Source organism: Macaca thibetana, chromosome 14, assembly GCF_024542745.1.
Source record: "Macaca thibetana thibetana isolate TM-01 chromosome 14, ASM2454274v1, whole genome shotgun sequence".
NCBI lineage: Eukaryota > Metazoa > Chordata > Mammalia > Primates > Cercopithecidae > Macaca > Macaca thibetana.
This window is the reverse complement of record NC_065591.1, coordinates 116264039-116279980: the sequence shown is the minus strand read 5'-3', so window position 1 is coordinate 116279980 and position 15942 is coordinate 116264039. Positions and strand designations below refer to the sequence as shown.

The 15942-nt window shown below is 43.8% G+C and overlaps 1 protein-coding gene across 3 annotated transcripts in view; it reads left to right on the top strand.

Moving 5' to 3' along the window:
- The first annotated feature begins 7830 nt into the window (after positions 1-7830).
- Positions 7831-15942, top strand: part of MSANTD2 (Myb/SANT DNA binding domain containing 2) — a 34176-nt gene continuing 26064 nt past the window's right edge. For all 3 annotated transcript variants that reach the window (XM_050755597.1, XM_050755596.1, XM_050755599.1), the window contains exon 1: positions 7831-9133. In XM_050755597.1, coding sequence (XP_050611554.1) covers positions 8357-9133 — 777 coding nt within the window. In that variant the 5' untranslated portion in view covers positions 7831-8356. The remainder of the gene's footprint in view (positions 9134-15942) is intronic.

Genomic DNA, 15942 nt, shown 5'->3' with positions numbered 1-15942 from the left:
TTGAAAACCAGGGTTTCATAAACTTTGTCTGGGTTTCCAATTATTGAAGATAGAAGGGTATGTCTTTTCCCTGTCATTCCATCTTGGTTGGTGGGGAAAGCCTGCCTGGCATTCTTCTAAGTGCTGGATCTATTGGAAGTGAACAAAACGGACAAAGTCCTTGGCTTCAAACAGCTTACATTCTAGAAAGAAAATGCAGACAATAAATACATGAAAAAAATTAATATGCATAAATGAATGTTTTCTGAAAATAAGTGCTGTTGACGAAATGGTAACAGGCCTCTCTGGGGAGGTGACATTTGAGGAGATGAATTACAAGAAGGGAATTGTCACTGGAAGAGCTAAGATAAGAGTGTTCTAAGATAAGGAGATATGACAGCTCCAAATGCTCCAAAACAGAAATAAGTCTGGCTCGCTTGATGGGGCAGATGAGGTCAGGGTGGCTGGAGCATAGTTGAGGTGGTAGATGAAGTTTGCACAGTAAGTTAAGCTCAGAGTAAAAAGGGCCTTAAAGATTGTTGTTCCAAATATCCATTGCTACATACAAATACCCCAGAATTTAATGGGTTAGAACATACAACAATAATTCATTTTGCTCGTAAATCTAGGGGGTGCTTGCTGTCCGCTAGGCAGCTCTTAGGATCTCTGATATGGTTGTCTTCAGGTGGTGGCTGGGGCTGGGGTCATCTCAACACTTCTTCATTCACAAGTCTGGAGCCTGGAGTAGGTAGAAAAACAACTGGAGGCTGGAATATTTCTGGCTCATTGGCTATCTTCTTTGTTCTCTTTGTGGTCTCTCCACGTACACATAGGATAGCCTAACTTCTTACATGGTGGATGAAATCTTTTCCAGCAAGTATCTCAAGAGAAACTGCCAGAAGCTGCAGGGTATTTTCAAATCTAGCCTTGAAAGTCACCGTGTCACCTGTATCGCATTCGGTTTATCAAGGCAGTCACCAAGACCCACCCACATTCAAGGGGAGGAAATATAGACTCAATTAATTTCTTCTTGGGAGAATGTCAAACAGTGTGCAGACATGTTTTAAAGCCACCACAGTCATGGCAAAGAGTTTGGATTATATCATTCCAAGGGAAAGCCATTGGTGGATTATTATTATTATTTTTTTTGAAACAGGGTCTTGCTCTGTCACCCAAGCTGGAGTATAGTGAATCGATCATGGCTCACTGCAGCTGCAACCTCCCAGGCCCAAGCAATCCTCCCACCTCAGCCTCCCGAGTAGCTGCAAGTACAGATGTGCACCACCATGCCCAGCTAATTAAAAAAAAAAAAAAAAAACTTTTTGTAGAGACAGGGTCCCACTAGGCTTGGATTTTTAAAAAGAGAATGACGTGCAATGATATACAATTTTAATCAACTGCTCCATCAGGATTACTAGATACAAGATAAGATAATCAATTAGCATTTTTATATACCAGCAAAAACAATTAGAAATTAGTCAGATGTATTGGTGCATGCCTGTAGACCCAGCTACTTGGGAGGTTGAGGCAGGAGGTTTGCTTGAGCCCCTGGGGGTTGAGGCTGAAGTGAGCCAAGTTCACACCACTGCACTCCAGCCTGGGTGACAGGGCAAGACCCTGTCTCGAAAGGAAAAAAAAGAAAGAAAAGAAAATTTTAAAATGATACCACTTATAAAAACATTTTAAAAAACTCAATTACCTAGGAATAAACTGAACAAAAATGTGTAAGACCTTTATGAAGTAAATTATGTAACTTTATTGAGAGACTACAGACTAAATAAATGAAGGTTTATACCATTTCCAAGGACTTTAAGGGTGATTACTGTACAAATGTCAGTTCTCAAATTGGTCCATAGATTCAAGGCAATACCATTCAAAATAACCACAGTTTTTTCTGTAGAACTTGACAAACTAATTCTAAAATGTATATGAGAATGCAAAGGATTAAGAATAGCAAGCTACTCTTGGAGGAGGAGGAGGAAAAGCAAGAGGGTGAGAAGGAAGCACTTGCTGTACTTGACATAAGACTTATTATAAACTCACAGTAATTAAAGCAGTATGATATTATCACAAGCAACAAAAACAGAAAAATGGATAGACAAATAGACCGATGTAATAGAAGAAAGAGCCTAGAAACACACCCCTGCATATAGAGATACTTGTTTTATTTTTTTGTTTTTGTTCTTGGTTTTTTTTGTTCGTTTGTTTTGAGATGGAGTTTCGCTCTTATTGCCCAGGCTGGAGTATAATGGTGCTATCCCGGTTTACTGCAACCTCCGCCTCCGAGGTTCAAGCAATTCTCCTGGCTCAGCCTCCTGAGTAACTGGGATTACAGGCATGTGCCACTACGCCCAGCTAATTTTTTGTTTTTTTAGTGGTGATGGGGTTTCTCCATGTTGGTCAGGCTGGTCTTGAACTCCCGACCTCAGGTGATCCGCTTGCCTCGGCCTCCCAAAGTGCTGGGATTACAGGCGTGAGCCACTGCGCATGGCCCAGCCACTTGGTTTATGTCAAAGATGACATTACAAAAAAGGGAAGGAAAGGATTGTCTTTCCAATAAATGGAGTTGGAATAATTTTGTATTCACATGGAAGGAAGGAATGAAAGAAGTGAGTGAGGGAGGGAGGGAGGGAGGAAAGGAGGGAAGGAGGGAAAGAGGAAGAGAGTTGTAGAAATACTTGGACATATGACCTGGGAGATGTGTACAAGAATGTTCATAGCAGCATTATTCATAATATCCCAAATTTGAGACAACCCAAAAGTTCAACAGTAGAATGGATAAATAAAATGTGGTATATCTGGCTGGACATAGTGGCTCACACCTATAATCCCAGTACTTTGGGAAGTGGAGGTGGGAGGATTACTTGAGCCCAGGAGTTCAAGAGCAGCCTAGGCAACATAGTAAGATCCTGCCTTACAAAAATGTTAAAAATTAGCCAGGTGTGGTGGTGCACACCCGTAGTCCCAGCTACTTGGGAGGCTGAGCTGGGAAGATCACTTGAGGCCAGGGAGGTTGAGGCTGCAGTGAGTCGTGACTGTGCCACTACACTCCAACCTGGGTGACAGAATGAGACACTGTCTCAAAAGAAAAAAAAAATGACATATCCACAAAAGAGCATTTTATAGAAAAAAAAAATGAACAACCTACAGCCTCATACACATACATAATTTTTTTTTTTTGAGATGGAGTTTTGCTCTTGTCACCCAGGCTGGAATGCAATGGCACGATCTCTGCTCACTGCAACCTCTGCCCTCAGGTTCAAGCAGTTCTCCTGCCTTAGCCTCCCGAGTAGCTGGGATTACAGGTGCCCACCACCATACCTGGCTAATTTTGGTATTTTTAGTAGGGATGGGGTTTCACCATGTTGGCCAGGCTGGTCTCGAACTCCTGACCTCAGGTAATCTGCCTGTCTCCGCCTTCCAAAGTGCTGGGATTACAGGCGTGAGTCACCGTGACTGGCCTGAACCTTAATTTTTTAAAGTAATATTCAATTAAGCAGACACAATACATAATACATAATTTCATTTATAAAAAGTTCAAGACCAGGGAAAACTTTAGTATTTAGCAATGCATTATAAAATAATAAAGCTATAAAGAAAGGCAAGTCAGGAGTGTGGTTATCTTTATAAGGGAGATGAGGGTAATATTGGGAAGGGGTGAGTGGGGCAAGACCTCTAGAGTTTTGGAAATATTCTGTTTCTTGATCTGGATGGTGCTTATGTGGTATTTGCTTTATAATAATTCATATAATTGTACATATATGTTTTATGTACTGCTCTATATGCATATTTCACCAAAAAAAAAGTTTTTAAAAACCAAGTTCACTGTGACTACTGTGTAGGCAGGCAAGTGTATAGGCAGGAAGTCCAGTTGTTGAGTAAAGACAGGGTGGAGGCTTGGACTAGGGTTGAGAAGTGGTCAGATTTAGGAAATATTTCAGAGATAGAAGTAATAGGACTTGATGTGGAATGTGAAGCAAATAACAAAACAAATACACTGACTCATAAAACATAAGGCTAGAGCACGCAACAGAATTAACAAAGCTTTTGAAACAGAAAACATGAATGTGAGGTGCTAGGTTGTGTGAGTAGGTATTAGATGGAGGACTTCTGTCCAACTACCTCAGGGAAGACATAGAAAAGCTGGAAAAACCAACACTTGACACAGATTGTGCAGGAAATGAATGAAGGATGATATAATTAAAGGGAGTAGTTGACAGTTTACAGGTTGAAGATGAGTATGTATTGTTTTATTCTCTTTTGCACATTATATTATTTTCAAGACATTTCATACATTACTTCTCAAATGATTTTTATTTACTTATATCATTTAGATCCACAATTAAAGGCGTACCACACTACTTCAAACACAGTAGGCATTCCATAAATTGACTGGGCTATGAAGTCTTGAGCAGGCACCTCACACATCCCCCAAAATCCAGCATCAGCCATGGTAAGCCAATACGACAAATACATGATCGTGGCTATTTGGCAGTGCCTATATAGTATGCAATAAATACTAATAACTTTTACAGTATTCGCTTAGTTTTAACTTTAGGATGTCGCTGGGAATTTCATTTTTGTTACAACTTTTTATCATTACATAGACTGATGGGTATGGGAATGAGGTGGGGAAGGGGTAATACAGAAATAATGATTAGAAACAGAAGTTTGTGGGAAGGGAGACTTCTCAACCAAGCCATTCTATTTAGGAAGTCTTCCCATATGATTCAGGGTTGATTTGAGAATCATCCAAAACTAGGCAATAGTGATGACAGCAATGTCCTGTCTGGAGTGTCTGCTGCAAAGACACCAGCTGCAGCCAGGCTGTGTGCTCCAGAGAACCAGCTGGAGCAGAGAACAGGCGGGAGCCCTGCCCCCTTCCAAGATGGCAGGGCAGGAGCCCCGCCCCCCCAACACAGCTGCAGCCACCCAGCCACAGCTGCAGACCTGGGCATCCCTGTACTCTCAGAGACCTAGGAAGCTCCTGCCCCTGCAGGCTCCGAAGTGCCTGATCCCACTGCCTGGCCTCTCCCCACTCCCCATGCCCACTCGGATTTTGGAGCAAAGTTGAGGCCGAGCCCAGGTGCTGTTGCAACCTGGCCAGGTGTGCTTGTGCTTAGGGCAGTGCTGACATGCCAGCCCCCTACTGCCTCAGCCCCCTTTGGACTTTGGACACTGACAAGCATGGGAGGGAGGCTGAGGGCAGCTCAGTGTGGGCCTGCAGACACCCCTTAGCACAAACAGCCTGGGTGCCATGGGTGCTGCGGACAGCAGGTTGACAGTGGCAGGAGGTAGTCTCCTGGGTAGAAAGGGGTAGGTCTCGATGAAGCCCCCACCTTCAAACCAGGGACGACCTGAAGCCTGGGGGCTGGGCTGCCAGTTCTGTGGACCAGAGTGAGAAGTTACCACACTTTTTCTGGGCCCACCTATGGCCACCAATGGATCAATCAGCATGCACTTTCTCCCCTCTGAAGCCCATAAACACCAAGGACTCAGCCAGACTCAGGCAGACAACAGGATGACCTGCTTGCAGATAGGAGCTACCCACTCCAGTTCTCCTCTCCACTGAGAGCTGCACTCATTGGGACAACCTGCCTGCAGAAAGGAGTCATCCACTTTGGGTCTTCTGAGAGCTGTACTGTCACTCAATAAAGCACCTCTTTGCCTTGCTCATCCTCCAATTGTCTGCATACCTCATTCTTCCTGGATGAGGGACAACAATTTGGGACCTGCTGAATGGTGGAAGTGAAAGAGCTGTAACATAAATAGGGCTGAAATACACATCTCATTTGCCATGTTGTGGATGACAAGGAGAGAAGAGAGGAGAGAAGAGCTGTGGCTCTTTGGGAAGCCCAGACCTAGGAACTCCCCAAGCCAGGGCTGTGACACCCTCTTTGGGACTCTGCAGTTCCTGGTGTCTCCAAGCTTCTGGGAGCCACCACATTCCCTGGTACCAGCAGTGGAAGCTGCTTGCGGTATGCCTGGTCCAGCTGCGGCCTCACAGGGAGCCAGTGCCCATGCTGGCTCCTGGAGCTGCCCAACCTGTCCTAGCTGATGTGCTATGTGCAGTGGCCAGACCCCACACTCGCTCACTCATGCACCCCTTGCTGTCTGTGCCTGGCTTACCCTTGGCAGGCATGGGATCCGGGCTGGTAGCATGAGCTGAGTGCAGCCTGCCAGGCTGAGTGGGCAGAAGGAGCCCAGTGGGCCCAAGCAAAACTTGGGCAAAGGCACCACCAGCCACAGAGATTTCTGGCTGGCAAAACGACATCCCAAGGATCCCATGATAATAGGAGGAGGGTTTTTTTTGTTTGTTTTTGGTTTTTTTCCCAGACTTGTGGGACAATGAGATAAGGTTAAAGTGGCAATTTAAAAACTCTTTGGAGGGCTGGGTGCAGTGGCTCATGCCTGTAATCCCAGCGCTTTGGGAGGCTAAGATGGGGTATCACTTGAGTCCAGGAGTTCGAGACCAGCCTGGGCAACATGGTGAAAGCCCGTCTCCACAAAAAATACATAAATTAGCCAGGAGTGGTGGCACATACCTGTGGTCCCAGCCACTTGGAAGGCTGAGGTGGGAGGATCGCTTGAGCCTGGGAGCAGAGGTTGCAGTGAGCTGAGATCACACTACTGCACTCCAGCCTGGGTGACAGAGTGAGACCCTGTCTCACATACACACATACAACTCTTTGGAATCTCTGATTTAGTATATGATTTAGGCACAACTCTCCCTTTCATACACAGCAAATACCTTATGACATTAAAAATTTTATCACTGGGCTGAATGAGAGTTAATTTTGATAGATGTTTCAGATTCTATTACAGTCCTCACACAATGTCTACTGTGAACCAGGCACCGTTCTAAGGACTTTACCTATATTAACTCAGTTCTCTCTACAATGCTGTGACGTAATCCTCATTTTATAGATGAAGAAAACAAGGTACTGAGAGCTTGGTTAAGTAACTTTGCTAAGGTCACAGAACTGGAATTTGAAGCCAGGCAATCTGACTTTAGAGTCCATATTAACTGAGGTGCTAGATTGCATATTTCTTTGGAAAAAAGGGAAGAGGATATCATACATTCAGGAACTTCCTTAGGCTTCTTCTGTTAGCTTATAAAACTATGGTCGCATTTTCACATGACTTACGAAGACAATTATCTCCTCCTCTACTTTATCCCTATTGCTTAATCCTTTGGCTTTTTAGTAACACCCAATGGTAGTCATTCTCTCCAGTGAGTCTCAGAGTTAAAAAATTTAGCTGGTCTCAATGATACATTGGACTTTGGGGACTCGGGGGCTCAGGGGTAAGGGGGGGTAGTGAGGGACAAAAGACTACACATTGGGTACAGTGTACATTGCTCAGGTGCACCAAAATCTCAGAAATCACCACCAAAAACCTTATTCATGTAACCAAACACCACTTGTTATCCCCAAAAATCGATTGAAATAAAACAATAATTTAAAAAAGCACATAACCCCCCCCAAAACGTAGCTGACCTCAGCTTAAAAAAACCATACATTTGTTATTTTTAAAAATATTGCATAGTTTATTCGCATTCATTGGTCAGCATCCTCAGTTATGTCTGCTTTGAAAGAAAAATCTGCTGAAGTTTTTAAGTTAATGATCCAGGATATACAATTAAGATTTTCAGCTTTGAAAAATATGGAAATACGGTACAGCTGTGTACTGGATGTGCCGTGCTACTGTTAAGTTTCAGTACTTTAAGGAACGTTCAGGACTGACTAATACACTAATTCATTCCCAGAGGTCACTGAGCTGTCATAATTGACAGTGTTCCTTGAGTATGAAAAACCGGGAAAACGATGCAACTTCCAAACGAGGGAGGATGGAGAATGGTATTGGAAAGTAACTTTTCTGCTGGGCTCAGGAGTTTTTACATGCTCAAGCTATAGACAACTGTACCAACACAATAAAGACTAATGTAATCTAACTATTCTACAAACGGTCACACCTACCCAGACTAACTGGAAAACTGTAGTTTATAACCGGAATTAAACAGTTGCTGTTCTTTAATTAATGAGATTGGGGTTCTTGAAAAGCTACAGCGTACGAACTCTACCCTGGTCCACATCTGCTTTTTAAAGCCCTCCCCAGAACCGCTCTCCCTTCAGCCTTGGTGCCTTCCCGGATATACCCTCCAGAAGCTTCCGTGGTCCCCATCCTGGACGTCAGCCTCTGCACCTAGAGGCCGGCTTAGAGGGAAGACGGGCAGAGGCGGGGGAGACAGGAAAGAGAGAAGCGGTCAATTCCTCCTTAACTCCGGGCCCCCTCGCGGGCCTCACCCCTCCTCCCGGGGGCTGAGATTGGAGAGGAAGTGGGAAGGCTCCAATCTGTTCCTCACTCCAGCGCCCTCATGCCCCCACCCTTCTCTTCAGCTCGGGGCTTCGGCGCGCCTCGTCCCCGCCTTTCGCCCCGGGAGAGGAGCGGGCGGCGTGGGAGGGCTCGCGGAGAAAGGCCCAGGGGGGTAGACGACCTCACTCCGGCAGCCACATCCTCGGCAGCAGGGACCCGGAGCCATCCGCCCGCGGGCGAGCCAGGCCCGAGGGCAGCCCCGGAGACCGCGGTGGCCGGATGCGCGGGCGCGTCACTTCCGGGCGGTGCAGCGGCGGCCGCTTGGAAGATGGCTGCGCCCTGTGGCTCGGAGCTGCCCGCCAACTCGCCGCTAAAAATCCCGAAGATGGAGGTGCTCTCCCCGGCTTCTCCTGGTGGCCTGAGCGACGGAAATCCATCGCTGTCCGACCCTTCCACGCCTCGGGGTGCCTCCCCGCTCGGGCCGGGCAGTGCGGCGGGCTCGGGGGCAGCGGCGTCCGGGGGTCTCGGGCTGGGGCTGGGGGGCCGCAGCGCCGCCTCGTCCTCGGTCTCCTTCTCCCCTGGTGGCGGCGGTGGCGGGGCTGCGGCAGCCGCCGCCGCCGCTTGCCGGGGCATGTCGTGGACGCCGGCCGAGACGAACGCGCTCATCGCAGTGTGGGGCAACGAGCGGCTGGTGGAGGCGCGGTACCAGCAGCTGGAGGGAGCCGGCACGGTGTTCGGCAGCAAGGCCCCCGGGCCAGCCATGTACGAGCGCGTGTCCCGGGCCCTGGCCGAGCTGGGCTACGAGCGGACCCCGTCCCAGTGCCGGGAGCGCATCAAGGTAACCGGCCGCCCGGCCTGGGGCAGCGAACCAGAGACAGAGAGAAGGCGGGGAAGCGGGCCTCGGGGGCAGGGGCCGGTCTGAGGGCAGGGCTCCCCTCCGGGGCCCGGTGGGCGATTCGCATCTCCTCCGCCTTTTTCTTCTCTCCCTGGGAAGGGGGCTTTTTCCAGATGGCCGCCAGCCCGTAGGTTTCCTGAGTTTGAAGTTGGGCGTGCCTGCCGCCGCCCCTCTTTCTTGCCAATTGAGGATGTTCCTGCGCTCTGAAGTTGGTAGTTTCTCATTGTGCGCCGTGCGGCAGCCCCTGTGCCGCGGGCGCCTCTTGCCCCCACCGCCGGGGCCCCTCGCTTTGTTTCAGGCGGAGGGGCTCCCAGGCAGAGGCTTACCGGCCGGGGCGGGATTGAGGAAGGGCAGAAGTGGGGGCATTGAGCCCCCAGTGTAGGAATATTTAATAAGTGACCGTAGCGGAGCCATAGAAAAAGCGCCTTGGGACGACTGGCCTTTGTGTCAGTCGCTTTGCTTCTATCTTGAGCTACGAAGGACGAGTAAGACTAGAGATGCTTTGGAGAATTGGAAAGGCTTGATTGTAGCCAGATTGTGTATTGTTACCGTGGAGTTAGTGGACATCATCAAAGTTAGCTTGGCCAAGAGTTGGTCTGGAATTTGGATTGTCGATGCCTCCAGAGTTAAGATTGGCTTGAGGCCCTGCGGTTTCTTAGGAAGCTCCTTCAGGAAAGCCAGTTTTTCCCTGCTTCAGTTACTGTGCCGGATGTGGTGACAAGTAGAACTCTCAGTGTGCATCTGGCCATCCTTGTGTACCTGCATGTTTAAATGCTGAGGCTTAATTTGGGCTAGAAATCTTAGCCAGGTTAAGATTTTGCTACTACTACTGACTAGGCGTTCATATTTGTATTATTGGCAGATAAGGAGTTGTATTTTAGTTAAGCTCATTTCCTCATTGTAGTGGCTGCTAAAAAGATTGTGGTAGGATTCTCCCAGGTTTTACTGAACTGCTTATACTACTTAGTCCTATTATCTGTGCACTTCTTTTCTGATACAGCTGGCACTTTTTCTGGGAACTTCTTGAGGGGGGATAAAAGCCACCAAGAACAATCATAAATAAGAATGATCACACTAAAGAACAAGAATAAAGTCTAATAGGCGCAATCATGAGTTAGAGTAAGCTAAAGGAGGGAAATTGCACCAAAGTTCTCCAGGTCTTGGCTCCAGTAGTATTCCTTTAGGGATGTTGTTGCTTAGAAAACTTGGTCCAGAAACTAAGATATTTAAAACCTTCTATTGTTCAAGCAATTTGCCACGCATTAATTACTCCATTACTAATTTAAATTAGTGTATTTGATAACATGTATCTTTGGGACTTAAGTTCTCTCTTTTTTTTGACAAGGACATTAAAGTAGTAGCTAACAGGACAAGGCTACTCTTCTCTGAATCTCATTTGTTCTATTCAAAGTCATTAAGGTTAAATCTTAACTTTTATTTATGTATATTTAGAGACAGGATCTCCCTCTCTTGACCAAGCTGAAGTCCTCCTGGGCTCAGACTCTCCCTTTCTTGCCCAACCTGAAGAACTCCTGGGCTCGAACAGTCCTCCCCAGTAGCAAGGACTACAGGCATGCCCCACCACACCTGGCTCCTTAAAAAAATATATATATATATATTTTTAGAGGCAGGGTCTTCTACGTTGCTCAGGCTGGTTTTAGTTCCATGGTCTCAAGCTGTCCTGCCTCAGTCTCCCAAAGCAGTAGGATTACAGGCGTGAGCCACTGTGCCCAGCCAAGGTTTAATTTTGGGGAGAGTTTTTGTACTGTCTTGGTTAGCGTGTATCCATGACCTTTTCTTGAGTTAGAAGTGCACTTTAGGCATTTTAAACTGTTTTAGCTCAATTAATTTCTGTCCGTAGAAACTTCCCAATCACACAGAAAAAGTGTGTTGTGAAAACGTCACTGAATATAAATCTCTCCATAAAATTGTTTCTCAACCAGGGAGTATCTAATTGGGTTGTTTCATTGTCCAGTTATGAGAAGGATAACTTAAAGCAAGAAAAAGAGATTTATCTTACTTGAATAATTTTGAATAATTTTTAAAAGAGGATCGACTTACCTGTGTCCAGACAGGTAAAACCAAGTTGACCTCAAGCTCTTAGGATATTTTGAGAATGTGCTGATGAGTATGGGTTCTCTGATCCATTGTAGCTGTTAACAAGGAGGGCAGATAACTGTTTTGTGTTTTAAAGTGCTCTACTCTTTATGTGATTTCAATCAACCCAGACTTTTTCATTAGTAAGTTTTCATTAGTTGAGTTTTCCTGCCAGATTGATAAGCTAAGGACAGGTTCTGGTCTCTCTTATTCACTGCTGTACTAGCATATAGTAGACACTACATTTTTTGAATTTGTTTTAAGTTTATTTTTAATGGAGACAGGGCTTTGCTCTGTTGCCTAAGCTGGAGTGCAGTAGTGTGATCATAGCTCACTGCAGCCTTGAACTCCTGGACCTAAGTGATCTTCCCGCCTCAGCTTCCTGAGTAGCTAGGACTATAGGCATTTACTACCACGCCCAGCTAATTTTTGAATTGTGTATTTTTATTTTTTTAGAAACAGGATCTCACTGTGTTGCCTAGACTGGTCTCAAACTGCTAGGATCAAGTGATCCTCCTGCCTTGGCCTCCCAAAGTGCTGGGATTATAGGCGATAGCCACCACACCCGGCCTTATTTAATTAATTCACCAAATGAAGTCTAGAAAGATAATTTTGGAAAATATAAAAATCTGCAGCAGTATAATTCAATAATACTGCTGTTTAACGCAAAAACAGACTCTGGAACCCAGTCTGAAGAATACTGCATTTGAGGAGATTTCGTGTGAATGTAATTTTCAGCACAGAAGCAAATGTGGTCACTGAAATCATATTCCTACACAATTATGAAGTGGATGTTCAAGTAACTCAAGATTATGCTCATGAAAATAAAACTACTACCTTAAAATCTCAGAGAATCTCACACCTCTGAAAACAAGTCATTAGATCCCAGTTTCAGAAATGCAGATTTAAAACAAGTAGTTCAAAAATCTTTCACTTTGTTGTGTTGATGAGTACTACAAAAAGAAACTTAGTAATACTTTTTGCTTTAGATTTTACAAAATAGAAACAAAGTAGTAAGATGTGGAAAAGGAAAAGGAAAAGGAGGAACTTGTTATGCAGACTGAAGTACAGGTGAACTCAATGTCAGAGGCTCACAGAGAAGGAATATGTGTGAATCAATTACATTTGTGGTCTAATATATTTGAAATTCCTGTCAAAAATTCAGTTATGAGCTGGGTACAGTAGCGCTTCCCTGTTGTCCCAGCTACTTTAGAGGGTGAGGTGGGAGGATCGCTTGAGCTTATGAATTTGAGGTTGCAGTGTGCCAGATCGTAGTACCTGTAAATAACCACTGTTCTCCAGCTTGGGCAACATAGTGAGACCTGGTCTCTTTAAAAAAAAGAATTCAACTGTGAAACCCAGTAAATAATTTCTTCTAACTTTAAAAGGAAGAGATATATAGCAACTTTAATTTTTCCATGCAAACCTTCCTTTAGTCAGATAATTTCTGATTAGCAGCCTTCCTCACACTATATAAAGGATCAGGAAGCTGAGTCTTATTGCACCCTTTTCTGACCACCTTCCTGAATCACCTTAAAGCATGTCACTTACCTTCTCTGAACTGTGCCCTGGTCCTCTTATCTATACAGTAAAAGTACTAAAATTATAAATAGTGAAATTGAATTAGTAATTTAACTCTTGGATTTTGAGACTAACATCCTACTTTTTAATACTGTCTGAATGAACATATTTCTAAGCACACAAGATTTTAATTTACAGTCAGATATAAACATTTGTTTATTGCTGCAAAGTTTGATTTTGATGTCTGTCATCTTATTGGTATTTGCTCTGTCGTTTGGGTAAAACGGATGTATTTGACACTGCCTTACTACATAGATTGTTTATCTTGAAGTTTTGTTGCATTTTTGTTTGTTTGCAGCGGAAAATTTGTCTGCTAACAATTCCAGCCCAATTTTGAAGTCAGATACACAAATCTAGGTAGTTTTTTGTCTAGTGATTGCATGATTTTTCTCTTTTACTATAGGCCTTTTCTTCATATCTCCAGTCACCAAATACTTAAGTACTTACTATGTGGAGGGCTGTCTGCTAGGTGTTAGGATGAATAAAAGAACTGTAGCTTTAAAAATAAAAATAAAGAAAAGAAGTATAATACACAATTCCTGTAGCCCAAGAGCATAAGATCCAGTTGAAGCTTGTATACATACATCAATGAGTCAAAACGCTGGACAAGACAACACAAGGGATGGAATGCAAGGCGGTACTTGATTTAGTGTTATTTGCCTAAAGCCAGACTATAAGCGTAATGCCTTCAAAGGAGGGGGCAATCTCATCGCTGGCCATACTGTAGTAGTTGAAAGACCTATCTAGACTTGGAATTCATGAAAGCATTCACTCTGAGCCAGATGCTACATTCACACTTCAGTCGGTTAATCTGATGCACTGCAAAACTCATTCTCAAGTCCCATATTTTTGGGTGTTCTCCAAAAATTTGCCTCTTGAATGTTGGCTTTATGTCTTTGAAACAGATGTGTACTTCTAGCTGTGCCTCAAGATGAAATGCAGGGTGACTGTATGTGACCTAAAAAATTTGCCTTTTCTGAATCAGTGCTGGTCGCTCATCAGACAAATTTTAAAATGGTAAAAGAGGTCAGGCATGGTGGTTCATGCCTGTAATCCCAGTACTTTGGGAGGCTGAGGTGGGCAGATCATGTGAGCTCAGGAGTTGGAGACCAGCGTGGACAACATGGTGAAACCTGTCTCTACCAAAAATACAAAAAATTAGCCGGGCGTGGTGGCACACACTTGTAGTTATAACTCCTGAGGAGGCTGAAGTGGGAGGATCACTTGAGTTTGGGAGGTGGAGGTTGCGCCACTGAACTTCAGCCTGGGTGACAGAGTGAGACCCTGTCTCAAAATACATAAATAATAAGTAAAAGATAAAAGAGCCTTCTGCTCAGAAAACAAAATGATTAATTTTCTAGGGACATTGCTTAGATTTATTCATCAGTAATTGTCATCATCTTTGGAGCAAATTTTGTACTTTAACAGGAAAATCACCATATAGTATATTTGGTCTTTCATTTTAGCTCTGAAGCCTTGCAATTATTTATTTGTAAGAACCAACAGGGCAAAGATAACTAACTTGGAGCAAAAAGCTACCATTGTCCCTGATAAGCATTTTAATGACTCTGCCCATCTCTGAGGACTTCTTTTTGGTGTTTGCAGACAAGACATTTCTTCTACCTTCTCATTGAAAGATTTCTAAGAAATATGATAAGCTACTCAAATAGTTCGTAAGAAAGATTTAGATTTATTTTCTGTTATTTTTGATATATTTAGTCTCTGTTGTTACCATCCCAATGTTATCTGAACTCTTGTGCCTTCCAGTTTGCTTATCTGCTTATGAATTTGACAGAGGCTTGATGTGTATCCTCAAAGAATAGACCATCTCTGACTACCAATCATATGCTTATACTTAAACTTTCAGTTTTAGAAGGAAAGGAGCTAACAAGCACATGTTAAAACTGTGAATGAGTAGGATTCTGGGTTTATTTTCTGGCATTTTTGGAAATACAGTGAAGGGTGGAGTTAAATATTCTGGTTACTTCATTAAGAGGATATGTTAAAGGAAAAAATAATTTAGAAAGCATGTAGTACGAACAGTACTGTTCCATAAAATTTTGTAGTGATGGAAATATTCTCTGTCTACCTCAGTTCAGTATGATAGCCACTGATCACAGGTGGCTGTTCAGCCCTTAAAATGTGAGGCATTGTGCCTGAGAAACATAATCTTAAATTATATTTAATTAATTCAATTTTAAATTATAAATAGGCATAATGTGACTAGTGGCTACCATATTGAACAGTGTCAGGTAAAAAGTTGTTGTTCACAGTATTAAATTCATCTTTGTAAAAGGATTCTTGTGGCCACCTACTCAAACCTCTAGGGGGAGCTCAAGGTTCCTTCTTGACCTTTCTGTCACTTTACCCCTGTGTAGGAGGAACCTTGATAAAAGTCAAGAAAAATGGCCTGCCATTCCAGGAGGTGCCAGCAGTAAAAGTCTTATAACTTCAACTCACTGGGGCAAACAGTGCGTATTTTAGGTTCCCTAGGTGATCCCTGTCCAGTAGAATTGACTGTGACGGTGGAAGTGTTCTGAATTTGCACTGTCCAGTACGGCATTACTAGCCACAGGTGGCTACTGAGGACTTGAAATGTGGCTAGCGTGTGACTGCAAAATTGAATTTTAATTTTATCTAATTTACATTTAAATAGCCACCTGTGGCTAGTGACTGTTTTTTTGGCCAGAACAGCTTTTGAATAATGAATATTCAAACTTTTTGCTTGTGTACTCCCAAAAGACTTTGAAATCCGTGTATCCTCTGGAAGATTTTTAAGCTGACATTAAAATTTTTTCATCATGTGTTTGGAAATCTATAGGAAGTTAGCAGGACATAGAAAATGTTAAGTCTGGTGTGAGATGACTATGATGAGAATTGGCGATAAAATGTACTGAATAGCAAACTGAATCTGAAAAATACACATTAAATCATTATTTGTGAGTTTTATCAACTGTCTCTTGAAAATTTTGGTGTTAAGGAAATACTCAAGTTACATTTAAAAGAAACAATGTCACTAGCCTATATTGTTTTGGTTATTCTAAATTCAGGGGCCAGGATTGATAACTTAAACA